This window comes from Balaenoptera borealis (assembly GCF_965194805.1).
Source record: "Balaenoptera borealis genome assembly, chromosome: 3".
Classification (NCBI taxonomy): domain Eukaryota; kingdom Metazoa; phylum Chordata; class Mammalia; order Artiodactyla; family Balaenopteridae; genus Balaenoptera; species Balaenoptera borealis.
Window position 1 is genome coordinate 37,823,445 of NC_138866.1, and position 15,042 is coordinate 37,838,486.

Here is a 15,042-nt window from a genome sequence, read left to right on the forward strand (position 1 = left end):
CTGGCTGAAAATTAGTATGCTTTCTAGCAAATGAATGGTTGCATTTTACAAACCTCATTCACGATTTTTAGAAAGTTTGCACCTGGCATACATTAAGGAGATTATTGACTTATTGTTTTTCTCATTATTAATGTAATTACTTGAAAAAAAGTTATACAGTACATACTTTAGGGAATTAAATGTTTCTTTTTGCCTCTAGGATATAGCATCCAAAAAACAGATAAAACAAATCCTTAATATCATTTGGAAAACAATTTTTGCATAGTGAAATCACTCAACTCACAAGTTTGAAATTTGGCTGGAAGCAAAAGCTTTTGAAATTGTTTTTCCTAGAAGAATAAAATTGTTTTACAACTTTTAAACAAAGCCAATACACTACTTTTGAATGTATGCTCATGATGCTTAGGACATATACTTTTAGGATGTTGGAGGATCAAATTTCAACATAGAAAATTATCCTGACTGTTTACATGGGGTACTAACTTCAGTGTAGAGCAGTGGTTAAAACTGTGGGACTCTTGGATGTCATTCATTCACTCGGTCATTCAGTAGACATTTCTGGGTGTCTGTTGTGTTGTAGGCTAATTCCAGGCATTGGAGACATAAGAATAAATGAGACAGAAAGAAACTTGCCTTCATGAAGTGCACATTCTAGAGTGAGGCAAGCAATGGACAAGTGAATAAACAGATCAGATAATAACTATAGAGAAAATAAACAGGTTTTGAAAGGGTGGTCAATTTAATCAGGGTGGTTTGGTTTGGCCTCCTGAGGAGGTAACATTTGAGCTGACAGATTTTAATCCCAATTCTGTCACTTCCTGGTCCTGTGACATTGGACTGATTACTTCTCTGACTTCCAATTTTCTCTCCTGTTAAATGAAGATACTTACCACCAGAGATAATATGAGGCTCAAAGAAGATAGCAAAGTAACACAGGGCTTGGTGCATATTAAGTACTTAGCTAATTAATATTAGTTACTTACTATTTTATTAATAAACTATAAACATTACTCCAAAAGGATCAGGAAGCAATTTTTTCATTATGATACATTCTGCTCAGACCACACAGGGGGAATGGTTTCTCTCTTGTTGGCAAGTTGAATCACATTCTGAGGCCTGACTGACTCATCTGTATTAAAACAGCTTGAGAGACTCCAAAGGCCTGGTCCCCACTAGCAGGAGTGCTGGTCCAATAGGTTGTCCAGATAAGGGTGCCTAAATCCCAGTTACAAAATTTCTGCCTCTCCCAGAATTTATGTCCTGTCTCTTTCAGGAACCAGATTCTAGCCTAAGTAGAAGCTTTTTTGGACTCTGAGAATAGAATTTGAGGCAACTTTCCATTTTTGTTTTTTTTTCCTCCTTTTCTCCAAATGTTAGGTCAAAGTGTGAAGAAGAACAGAGAGATCTGCAGAGGGGAAACAGATGTTTATGTTCATTTCACAATCATAGGGCTGGGTGGATACGGAAGAGCAAGAGCGGCACCCAGGACAGAGCTGCACCCAAACCACCCCAAGGGTCCCAGCCTCTTTCTTATCTTTTAAGACTCCTTTGTTTCTTCCCATGAGAGTAGGTGTTCTCTAAGTTTTCCTCAGTGACCCCTCCGAAGGTCTCACGGTCATGCTGATTACCGTTTTGCTGACAGCAGGCTCAGTGAACAGCGATGAACAATGTGCAGCTTTGCCGATCGTGCCTGAGGCTCTGCTCCCATCTGCTGGTGCTTGGTGCACCCAAGTTTGCCTAATTAATCTTCTTTCCACTCTGTTTTACAACTCCCACTCTTCCCTGTTCTGAGTCTCCGAGGCTTTTCCCTTCCCTCCGAGGCACCAGCCCTCTCCCAACATTTCCTGATTCTCAGCCTTGTGGATTTTCTTTCTTCCAGGGTCTCTCTATGTCCCAGCCATGGGCACAGATCTTTTTAAAAAGCACTCTGGTTTCTCATTTATGAATTTACTAGCTGTTTCTGAGAGGCTCTAAAGGCCTCTTCTGTCTTAAACAATTTCTCCTGTTAGAAACTACCAGGTCAAGGAATTATATATATACATATCTTTTTTTTTTTTTTTTTAAACCCCACATTTGTTTATTTATTTATTTTTGGCTGTGTTGGGTCTTCGTTTCTGTGCGAGGGCTTTCTCTAGTTGTAGGCAAGCAGGGGCCACTCTTCATCGCGGTGCGCGGGCCTCTCACTGTCGCGGCCTCTCTTGTTGCGGGGCACAGGCTCCAGACGCGCAGGTTCAGTAGTTGTGGCTCACGGGCCTAGTTGCTCCGCAGCATGTGGGATCCTCCCAGACCAGGGCTCGAACCCGTGTCCCCTGCATTGGCAGGCAGATTCTCAACCACTGCGCCACCAGGAAACCCTACACATATCTATTTTTAACTTGCTTTTTACTGATTGATGGTTGGTTATAGAATTGTTCTTCTTAACTTGATTTCTAGGGATCTTGATAGCATAAAGAAGGGTTTTCTGAACTTTCTAAATTACATTAGATTGAACTATATGAACTTATGATATCCAAATGGTTTTGAACTGCCAAATGGTCATTTCATAGGTCCACCGAATAAGAAATGCCTAGGATGCTTGTTGAAATGTATATTTACAGCTCTTTCTCTTAGTGGGTCTGGTATAGAAGCTCTGGTGTGGACCAAAGAATCTGCATTTTTTCCTTTTCTAAATTGAAGTATAGTTTTCCTTTTTAAAGTTGAAATATAATGGAATATACTCAGATATTTATACAGATTAAAATGTATTCAGATTATTTATACATATATGTATATTCAGATTATTTGCCATTATATGTTATCACAAGATCTTGAACATTGTTCCCTGTGTTATACAGTAAATTCTTGTTGCTTATATACTTTATGTATAGTAGTATATGTCTGTTAATCCCATACTTCTAATTTATCCCTCCCCCACTGCCTTTCCCCTTTGGTAAGCATATGTTTGTTTTCTATGTCTGTGAGTCTATTCTTATTTTGTGTATAGATTCATTTGTATTATTTTTTAGATTCCCTACATAAGTAATATTATATAATATTTGTCTTTCTCTGTCTGTCTTACTTCACTTAGTATGTTATTCTCTAGGTCCATCCATGTTGCTGCTAATGACAATATTTCATTCTTTTTTATGGCTGAGTAATATTCCATTATATATATTTTATATATATATATAAAATATATATATATATATACACTACATCTTTTTAAACCAATCATCTGTTGATGGGCATTTGGGTGGTTCCCATGTTTTGGCTATCATAAATAGTGCTGCTATAAACATTGGGGTGCATGTATCTTTTTGAATTAGTGTTTTCATCTTTTCCAGATATATGCCTATTAGTGGGATTGCTGGATCATATGGTAGCTCTATATTTAGTTTTTTAAAGAACCTCCATACTGTTTTCCATAGTGGCTGCACCAATTTACAGAATCTGCATTTTTGACAAGCAGGTTTATCTGATGACCAGGCAAATTTGGGAAATACAGGTATATCATTTGTAGTTGAATAAATGTCTAATTAAATATGGTATGTAGGGCAATTTACATTGTTTATGAGTCTATTGTATTTGATGTAAGAAATTTTGACTTAGTGAGTGTGATGATGATCACTAAGAGTCCTTTAAAAATCTGTTCACGCTTTCTTTGGGAATATAGCTAACCTCTCTTACAATAATGTATGGCCTAGGGTTTAACTTCTCTCCAAAGAAATGTGAACAGAACTCATGCCTGCCACTTGTGGACCTGGCCCCGACCACTACTCCTTGCCCTCCATGTCCTCTCATCTTCTCCTGTCTAGATATAGAACACTACAAAGTCCTACCCAACAGCAGGGTCACAAGATGGAAAAAAGTAGATCCTTGGATGATTACATGGAGTAGTACCACCTCACCAATCTGAACACTTGCCCAGGTCTGTTCTCTGAGCAAAAAGAAAAATAGAATTCTAACAGTTTGAATCATTATATATTTGAGTCTATTTGTTCTAGCATCCTAGCTTATCTAGTGTGGTGCCATCATTACAAAATTCCAAAAAAAGTGTGCTGTTAGCTTAACTGTTAAGTGGCAGGTAGTAAGAAAACAGAACAGACTAGAAAGATGAGGATCCACGTTATACCATGGCAAAACATTTGTAAGACTATTGTCTGTGAAACCTGGAAGGTAAACCTAGTTCTTACTGAGTCTATTATGCTCAAAGAAAAGATTGGGAAAAGTCAGAATATTAGAGTATATTAATTGTTACTGTGTTTAACTAGGTGTTACAAGAAAGAAAAGAGTTCAATTGGTTGTGTTTAAGCAGCGATTGATAAAACACAAATATTAATGTCCTTAATTAATAGTTGGAAAATTGATTATTTTTGTATTTCCCCAAAGAAGATACAATTAAATAAGGATTTGAGCAACAAATGTCCATTTCTCTGTTAAAACAGGGAACCAGCTCTGTGTCAAAGAGAAGAGCCAGGGTGTTCCCTTCCCATTTAAGTCTTTTGCTTCATACAGCCTCTACATAGCTAGTGTTAATTTGAGAGCAAAAGGCACTGGCTAGATGAAGCAGACAAATAAAGTATTTTTAAGAAGCATGTCTAGGAAAGAGATTCTTTGGTCTTGGATGTGGCTACTGGTACATGGAACTTACCAGAAGCCTAATAAATTTTTCAGAGAATTGTATTTCCAAAGAAACTCCAAGCTTGGACTAAACAGTCTTCTGACTATAAAACAACACTTGAGTCTCGAAACTGGACAAGCCAGAAGCAGGCTATGAAATTTGTGCAGCTCCTGAGAAAGACAGAGTCCCTGAGGCCTGATTCAGATGTGTGTCATGGTGGAAAATGGATGAGGAAGAAGAACTCCCCAGAGACCCAAGCCAGGGGAAGTTGAGAATAATGGATGAAGAAATTCCTCCCAGAGAACAGCATAAGTGTCAATTCAAGAAACTTCCCCCACTGCTAGGGCAGGAAGTCTTTCTAACATTTGCCATCAGCATTCTGTTATTGCTATGTCTCTCCTATTCTTTACTTTTCTGAAAGGGGGTTTAGATATTATGGTTATCCCATCCCTGTTCTATCATTGTCTAAGGGGTGATTGTATATATGGAGGAGATAATGAGTCTTCTACTGGACCACAAGGAGCCATGTCTCCATCAAATGGAAAGGACCAGGCATTACCTGCATGGCTGGACTTTAACCTGTTCCAGTGAAAGACTGGGGCTCTGGGCGGTCCCTCTTGGGAAAAAGTTTGTTTTACCTGTGGGAAAAAGTGTGCAGGGATATTTGGTGGCTACAGAGTCTGACACAAACAGAGATGGCTAGTTTCCATTAAAATCTGTCCTTCCCTCTTCTGGGCATGTAGGTGGTTTTATTTCCCAGCTTCCCTTAGACCGAGGTGTGGCCTCGTGACTAAGTTATCTCCTCTGAAGTTTGACTGGAAATGATGTCCGTCACTTCCAGGCCTGGCCCATAAAACTTTCCATTCAGGTTTCTCCACGCTCTTTCTCATTAGTCTGGTTGGATGTGGACAACTATGAGATCTTAAGGGATGGCAGTGTCACAAGATGCAAAGAACCTGGGTCCCTAAATGACTAAATGGAGGAAAGCAGCCCCACTGACTTGAATACATGTTCAGGAACATAAATTAGCAAGGAACATCCTGTCGTGGTGTTAATCCCTTACATGTTTAGGTCTGTTTGTTATAGCAGGTTAGCATACCCTAACTCAGTGGTCCCCAACCTTTTTGGCACTGGGGACCGGTTTCGTGGAAGACAATTTTTCCACGGACCAGGGTGGGGGATGGTTTCAGGATGATTCACGCTCATTATATTTATTGTGCACTTTATTTCTATTATTATTACATTGTAATATATAATGAAATACTTATACAACTCACCATAATGCTGACAGGAGGCGGAGCTCAGGCGGTAACATGAGCGATGGGGAGTGGCTGTAAGTACAGGTGAAGCTTTGCTTGCTCGCCTGCTCTTACTGTGTGGGCTGTTTCCTAATAGGCCTCGGACCGGTACTGGTCCATGGCCCGGGGGTTGGGGATCCCTGCCCTAACTAACAGTGGCCTTTTTGATTAACTTATTAGCTATAAACCTACACACTGCTTACATTATTTATTTACTGTTTCGTGGCCTCCACTTACTCCATTACAGGTTATTTAACCTTGGGCAAATTGGTTAATAACTTTGCAACTTGGTTTCCTCGTCAGTCAAAATTAGGAAAATAATAACACCTCATAGTATCATTGTGAGGAGGCAATGAATCGATGTATGAAAATATCTCAAATATGCTCATAGCAAGAACTTTGTAACTGTAGAGCTATTGTTATTGTTGTTAGTACATATTCTAGTGGTGTTTGAGTTTTGTCATTAAATACTACCACACTGCTTGTAGGATCACATGTGGCCGTAATGAAATTCACACTGAGACTGCAAATGAAGAACATCATAAATAAAAGCTGTATTGTGAACCATTACAAAATGCTGAATGAATACACATGGATCAGGTCCTTTTGTCTTGTGAAAATTAGGCATATCCAAAAAGTTGGTGGACTTCAGAGTATTCAGGAACGATCTCAGGCCACTCTGTGATTCACAGTGTGTCTCTATTGAATTCATGGTGGAATTAATCCTGACTGAGTTATACCCGGAAAATTAACTGTTTGGATTCTGCTAACTCACCCAAGGGGTGGCATGGATTTTTGTTTGTGGGCAAGTAGATTTTCAGCCTTATCAGAACCTGTGTCCTTACACAGAGGGTAGGGCCTCTGTTGATCCTTGTGATTTTGTGCTCAGGATTGGTGAGGGAGATAATTTCTGTTGAGTTTTCCTACCTGTCCTTTAAGTTAGTTGCCTCATGTTAGTTGCCCACCTTCATGTTGCCTTTGTAGAACAGGCCAAGTAGATCCAAAAACAAAGATGTCCAATGTACTGAGCCATCTCTGAGCCAACTTTGCTCTTTGCCCCAAAAGAAGAAGTAGTGATGGAAGATTCTGAAAACGTTATCCTGGAAATAAAGTACTGTTTACCTGAAGCCCAAAATTTTTGGGCAGTTAGGTAGTAAAATTTATGAAGGATTTCCTATCTTAGACAGTGAAAGGAGCCAGGCCTTGTGGAACTAAAAGTCTTGGTCACAGGGAGTCTGTCCACCGAAACCTGAATCAGTCACAGGCCTTGGTTTGTTGCCAGATAAAGCTGGAATGCAGGAGGGTTATGAACTGCAGATGCAGTTTCTAATCCTGGGAGCATGATTTTTCTTGGGTCACTCTGGTCACAGATACTTAATTTTCTTTTTCCCTCTTCTATTCTTTCTTACTCCTAAGAGATGAAGCCCACAGTTTACCTCTCTGCAGTACGCTCTGGCTTTCTGAGTGTAATTTCCACCCCTGGAGCCTCTGAATGTGCTTGTGCTCATAGGTATCACAGTAGACTGTGGAAGGAACTGTCTATACAATTCCTGTTACTGCACCTTTGATATGGCCTCTAAGAGTCCAGAAAAAGTATCAGACACGCATCACACTGCCTCAAAAAGAGATATTGGAGGGTTGAATACCTACAAGACATTGGGTTTTTGAGCATCATGGCATTTAGAAGGAACAGAGCAAGTCAACTGGCCCATTCTTTTCTCCTCTTTCACGTACTTCCTTTATATTTTTGCCTAAGGTTAAAAACCTGGTGATTTATTTCATAGACCCATGAGAGGTGTTTCAGGTTTTCTTTTGGCTTACAAAAATGAATCTCATCCATTCTCCAGAGACTCTTGGGTGTCTTTAGAAAGAACAAAAGAGAAACTCCTGAGTAAATATTCCCAAATGGGCAGAACTATGTCATAACACTTTATAAGCCTGGGGCTTTGTTTTTATTCACTATGATTTTATGTTATTTTTTCCCTTGTGGATTGGACATAGTTTCCCCCTTGCTCTGGTCATTAGCGTTATGATGGAGTCTACATTGGACTAATCATCATTTAATTAGGTGGAAAAAGTTTAGAATTGACTTTCAGCTCTCTGTGAAAACAACTGCTTTTACACCTCACTCAGCTGATAGAGCAACTAGATTTTTCCCCCCCTTTCCACAAATTGTGTTAATTTCCTGCATAGGCAGCCTGGGTTTGCAAATAGTGACTTAACTAAGTTTTTAAATACAGGTGGTTTTCTTAGAAGAAGGAGCCATAGACATGACCGATTCTTATACAGAGGATGATGGTAATGGTGAATGAGGTACGTCATGCACAGGCTTCAACTTGAATGGGATTATTTTACACAGCCATGCACATAAACAGACAAACCATGCACACTACCTACCTCAACATACAATCTAACTAAACTAGAAATGGAAGTGTTATCCTTATGTCATATGTCGTGTGAAACATTAATTGATACTACTTTATCAGTGAGATGTCTGCCACAAAACTCAAAGCTAAAGATAAGATGAAGACAGGATGGGAGAAGACATAATGGTTGTTCCATGGTAAGCTGTGAAATCTCTAAAGGTTGTTGGGACATCTTGAGTCATCCCTGGAAGGGAGTAGGAAGAAGTGCCCGGAGATGTGTCTCAGCCATACTTGTAAAAAGCATCAGTGACCGTTTTTATCTTCCTTCTACTACCCCCAATTTTTAGACCTAGCCCATAGTTGAACTTGGGGTTACTCTGGAACATGCGTTTTTATGAAGAACTATAAATGAGTGAGCCACTCAAAATTTAGCTAAGCTTTTGAATATAATGCAAATGGAGGAATTTGAGTACATCCCATCTGTTTCCAAATGAAATTTATACATTGTATAGTTACATTATTCAATAGATGTGACATTGGCTGGTTGGGTCAAGAAAATTCTATGCTGTATTATAATCCCGGTAGAGATAAAATGATTCTTTAAAATACAAGCAAACTAGTTCAAAAATATAATACATTTAATAAATATTTTATATGTTCATTCCTAAAGAGACATCTGTTGGACCAACAACTTGTTCATTTATTCCTCAAAGTTTTAATGGGCCAGGAATTATCTATGCGCTGGAAGGACAGAGATGCATAAAACATATTAATTCATTAATTCAGTAACAATCTATTGAGAGCATACTAGATGTTGAGTTCTGTTTTAGAAGATGAAGATAGAGCCGTGAACAAGACAAAGCCCTTGCCCTCATGGGGTTTACATCCCAGTGTAGGATAAAAATGGTAAGCAAATAAATATAATGTGAAGTAGTGTTAAACCTTATGAGGAAAGATGAAACAGGATAAAAATTAAAGAGTGACTGTACGCATGTGTGTTTGTGTTTGTGTGTGTGAATGCATTAAACAATGTGATCAATTGAAGCTGAGGAAGATCGGGGGGAATAAGGTAAGGTTGGGGGAAGAGCAAAAGCAAAATCTTCAAGGAAGGAAGGAGTTTGGTGTGTTTGAAGAATAAGAAGATGGCTGAGAGCAGAAATACTGCAGAGCAGAGAGTTAGGAAAGGAGGTTGGAGAGATAATGGGGACTAAGTCATGGAGTACCTTGCAGACTGTGATAAATGATGGGGCCTCAGGGTGAAGGGATTTGATTGGTGGATTTGGGCTGTGGATAGTCCTTCTGTCGGGAGTGTGAAGAACTGAACTACACGGGATAAGACTGGAAGCAGGGAACTGGGAGGTGATTACAGTAGTTTGGATGAGAAATGATGGTGGCTTGGATGAGAGTGAAAACAATGGAGGTGGTGAGAACTGATCACATTTGAGATGTATTTTGAATGATGACCTGATTGGTAGTAGGAAGGGATAATAACTAGTGGTTTGGATGGAGAGGGATGGGAAGTATTGTCAAAGGAAGAAAGGAGTTAAGGATAATACCAGAGTTTTTGTTCTGAGCAATTGGGTGGAAGACAGTGGTCATATACTTCTATGGGGAACACTAGGGGAGGAGTAGATTGGGGCAATTAAAAAATTCTGTTTTGGACAGGTTAAATTTGAGATGCCTATTAGATATCCAAATGGACAGTTGAATATATGAGTCTGGGTCAGGGTTTTTTTTTTTTTGTGGTAGAGATATACATTTTGGAGTCATCAGTGTATAAATCATATTTAAAGCCATGAGACTAGATACTGTCAACCAGGGCATGAGCATAAATAGAGAAGGGGACTGAGAGACCAAACACTGAAGTATGCCAATGTATAGTGGTAGGGAAAGAGATGGAGAAAGCAGCAGAGGACATGGAGAGAGATTTGCCAGTAGGGGAATAAAAACCAGGAGAATGTGGTATCTCAGGAGCAAAGAAAGTGTTTCAGGAAGGAGAGTATAAACCGTAAGAAAAGCCTCCAAGAGATCAAGTAAGATGAGGACTGAGAATTGAACACTGGTTTTGGCAAGACATGACCCTTTTCCTCAGGAGCTTATAGTACAGTGGGACTGGGGAAATAAGGAAACAAATAAATTGCTATACAATGGTGCAAGTTGTGTTCTAGCAATGTTAACACATTTCTGGGGATGGGTTGGAGATGGAGCAAGGAATTCTCCTTGGGGAATCAAGGAAAGCTGCATCGAGCAGATATACGTTTGGATTCTGATAGGTAGGAGGGAGGGAAAATAACCAAGATTTATAAAACTTAAAAACATTTTTTTCTAGTTGGTTGTTGATTTTTCTACAATCACTCATGCAGAACTAATATTTCCTCTCCAGTGAATATCCCACTACTATTACTCCATGTAGACATATTTATCAATTATCAGTAAACACGATAACTATATCATCAGGACAATACATACACTCTATCACACCCTACTCCATTTGAAGGATACTCTTGTAATTATATTTTTCCTTGCTGTAGCCTTTATATTTTAATTACATTTTAATTCCCTTTCATAGCTGTGTGCAACTGTAGAGACCCTATTCTTTTTTTAATCGAAGTATAGCTGATTTACAATGTTGTGTTAATTTCTGCTATATAGCAAAGTGATCCAGTTATACATATATATCTATCTATATATTATTTTTTATATTATTTTCCATTATGGTTCATCACAGGATATCAAATATAGTTCCCTGTGCTATACAGTAGGACCTTGTTGTTTATTCATTCTGTATGTAAGAGACCCTATTCTTAATCACAATAGCTACTATTACCTAATACTTATCATGTGTAAGGTGCTGTTCTAAGAACTACGTGTATTAATTTATTTTGTTCTCATGATCTTAATACCTCTATTGTCCCTTAAAAAAATTCATGACAACTGAGGCACAGAGAAGTTGAGCAACTTGCTCAAGACCACACAGTAATGGCAGAGCCAGTATTAGAACAGGGCTGTCCAGCTTCAGAGCTCACTATCTTGTGCTCACTATCTTAAGTATTTCCATCCTTACTATTATATCTTTACCTTCCTAGGATGGGTAGCTATTAGGGAAAAATCTTCTTCAAGGGATAGGCTCTCTTTGACTTGAACTTTTCTAAATTCTTTGACTGCAATTTTCCAAAGACTCAGTAAATTATTTGCAGGTTGTCATTTCAGAATGAGCCAGTAGGACCAGGGACTGGATACTGGATATTTCTCCACGTGGAGAAGAGAGCATGAGTTCTTTTACAATTGACTGTAGATTCTCATGTGACTGTGTAAGGGTTTATATTCAATCAGTTCATGTATGAGGAGCGTGGTGGTAAAAAGAGTTAGGGTCTTCATGATGGAGAAGATCCCTCTACAAATGGAAATGTTCACTTCATTGCGCTCCTAGATGTACGTGGCTTACACCTTCATTTCCCTTACAACCTAACTACAAATGCATGAGAAGACTGTGTACTTAAAAAAAGTACAAAGTGTAAATCAAAGTAACAATGTTTGGGAATGCCTACTATGTACAAAGTATTGCTTTGGGTACAGTGGCTGTGATTTCTTGAGAGCTAAAACAAGGAATAGCCAAAATCTAAGATGCTTTGTTGCTCAAATAACAGCAAGTATGTACACAACTGAAACATAAAACAATTTGATCTTAGTGGAATCTAGTGGTGGTCCAGCCTTTGTTTGATCTCTAATGTTTTTTATAGGCTAACTTTATCTCTAAAGATGGTTTTATCCTCTTTCTTCCTGACACTGTACTGTAATTGCTTCACCCAATAATTGGGGATGGGATATGTAATTTTTAAAAGCACCTGAAACCTCTCCCTTTAGTAGATTGTGGGTTCCATTTTTGATCTAAAATTTTTGAAATTAGGTACCAGCCAGTTCCGTATCCTGGCAGAAAGAGGGTGTAGAATAAATAACTTTTGCTAAGATATTTACAGGTCAGGATCCCGATAATTTTATTAAGTTGCAGACCTAATTTTACAATTACTTTTTTTTTCCCCCCCCCTCAGGGTGAAAGTCTACCTGTACTTCTCTTCATTCTGTTCTCATTAAAATATTCTTCTCTGGGCACAGAAAAGCTTAAGAGAGCCAGTGTTCAAATTTGCTCTTAATTTCTACAAATATAGAAAAACCTGCTAGAAAGTGGATACTATTTTCACTGTGGTTCTCTCTCTGTCTGCTATGTAATAGTTGTCATAAATCATGTACGTGTAGTAGTAGGAGGAGACGTAGGTGATTGTTTAGCTGTGGAAAAGAAGCTGCTTCCTACAGAAAGGATTTCAAATGACCTCACAGCAAAGCCAACGCTCACACAGGTTTCCTGTGGGCCATTTCCCCTTCGCTGCTCTGGACCCAAAGCTAAAGTGAGGAAGAGAAATTTTCCTCTCACAAAATCTCGAATCTCTGGTAACTCAAGCTGATCTCATAGTGAGCAAGCCGATCATCGTATTCAAAAAAGTTATAAAATCTAGGCTATTGTAAACCTGAAGCATTTTATGAATTTGCTTTTAAGAAATTTAATAAGATTCGTTTTGGAGATTAAGAGAAAAAATAAGAGTCAAAATGGAAAAATTTAAATAAGCTATCACACAACAAACTTTAGAACACTCGAAAAAATATACCCGAAAGAATTAAGTTGTGGCTACAGTATCTTAACTGTCAGATCTTAAAGTATTTTATGCCATATTTTGTGCTTTGGGGACATATGTTGAAATAAGTAAAATTTTATTTTTATCTTTATTTTTACCTTTAAAACATATTGATTAAAAAATTCTCTTTTAATTCAAGATACAGATTGCCTAAGAGATACTTAAAATCTTTCAGTACTTTTTCTTCAATCTACCTCTACAGGAAAATGAAAGTACATCAGGACAGCACCAATTATTATAGAAAAATGAATGTTCTAATGTTACTAATCTCAGCATTCCATTTATAAATGACATGTGGTGAATATATGAGAAGTGGCAAGAACACTTCTTTCACCAGTTGTGTGGTTAGTGTCGTTGTTGTTTTTTAAAGAACTGTGATACAATTACCCTACCTTTTAAAAAGTTCACATTAAAGAAAGTTGATGAATCTTCAGGCAAATGTTAAGTAAAATCTCTAGCCGCAAAGCTTAGAGGACGGTTCAGGGTATTTCCCCAGCGTTATTCATTCGGTTTAACTAGAGAAAAGTGTTACCATAACACTGATATACAAGTTGTCCTAACAACAGCAAAGACCTTGGTCGTCTGCTGTGCCCAGCTACCTAGCTCCTGGCAGGCCCAGACCCAGCACTGACATTAGAGATAAGCCAGGCCCCTCTGAAGCTGGGCTGTGGTCTCCCGCCTCCTTCACCTCGTATGCAGGGGTAGGTTTTCCGCTTTTCTTACCTGCATAGTGGTCAAACACAGTGGGCACGTACTCCTCGGGGAAGGCGTCGTTGGCGTAGCTCATGAGCAGGCAGGTCTTCCCCACGGCGCCGTCCCCTACCACCACGCACTTCAGCATCTTCTTCTCCTCGCGGCCACCGCAGCCGCAGCTGCTGTCATTTCCCTCCTGGCAGTTCATGCTCACGGCTCCAGCTGCTGTGACTGTGCCTCTGCCGTTGCTTCTCCTGCTTCTCCCAAAGCCCATGAAGCGAGCCGCAGGCTTGAGGTCACTCTGTCTTACTTTGGGGAACTCGGATCATGCAGACTTGTCCGAGGCGGCTGGCATGTGCCCTCTTGCTTACCATACTGGTCAAGAAAGGTAACACACACTGGGGAGAATGATTAAAAGCATCTGCCCCTTGCCCCCATCAGTTTGAGTTATGAATCCTCATTTTTCACCAAATTCTAAGGGCTTCCTGGGAGTCTAGAAATTTCAACAGCCTGAGGGTTTCACTCTGCTCTCCTGTTCTCCAAGCCTGGCTGAAGACACAGTGGAATTTCGCTAAATCTTCCCCATTTTCCACTTCACATCTAACATGGAGGAAAGCTGGGCTTTTTAATGGAGTTTTTCCCTTGCTTCCTCCAGCTTGCCGAGTGTCAGGAAATCATGGGTTTCCTGCTGCATTCCATATTAGGATCAGTGGGCTGGAGAAGGCTGCAACAATGGGAGCTCTGTGTGTGTGTGTTTGTACTTCTGGGGAACGCTGCCAGGACATGGAGTGGGAAAACACTAGGGGTCCCACTGCAGACTCAAGCTGTCAGACTTCCTGTTTCATCCACGGCTGGGGAGGTTGTTTGCCTGTGGGCTGGCTGGGAAGAAGCTGACGAAAGGATGGAAACTGGGGAGTACTGTCGGCCACAGAAACAGAGGGAACCACACCAGCCGTTGTAGGATAACATATGACATCATCCCTCACTGAGTCACCAGTTAAAAGCTCTGCAGATTAAAACTGGACAGTTCTTCACATACTCAAGCGAGAAGCCCTAAGCAATTTGTCCTGGCAGTAAAGAAGAAAACCTTCCAGAGTCTCACTGTTACGAAGGGAAACGTTCTTGCAGATCGTAGGTATAAGATGTGTGATCGGGTTTATAAGCTGCCACATTTGAGCTCAACGCTCAAACGTGTATTCCAGACCCAAACATTTTTATGGTTGTAGCACATAAGAAATCAATCAGATGTGGGATGTTTGCATCTTCTTATTAGCGAATAAACACACATGTGCTTGGCTCACCCTTACTTTTGGAAATGAGAGTGTGTGGGATGGCTGTATTGGTTTGTTTCAGGTCCCCAAACGCTGCTTTTGCTTGAACAGTTCCGTTTTTGATTT

The 15,042-nt window shown here is 39.6% G+C and overlaps 1 protein-coding gene across 1 annotated transcript in view; it reads right to left on the reverse strand.

Annotated features, from left to right (window-relative positions):
• RHOJ (ras homolog family member J) overlaps window positions 1-14,610 on the reverse strand; it is an 83,255-nt gene extending 68,645 nt beyond the window's left edge. Inside the window, exon 1 of the mRNA XM_082387758.1 lies at window positions 13,676-14,610. Within this exon, the coding sequence (XP_082243884.1) occupies window positions 13,676-13,919 (244 nt within the window). The 5' untranslated portion in view covers window positions 13,920-14,610. The remainder of the gene's footprint in view (window positions 1-13,675) is intronic.
• Between the last annotated feature and the right edge of the window lie 432 nt (window positions 14,611-15,042).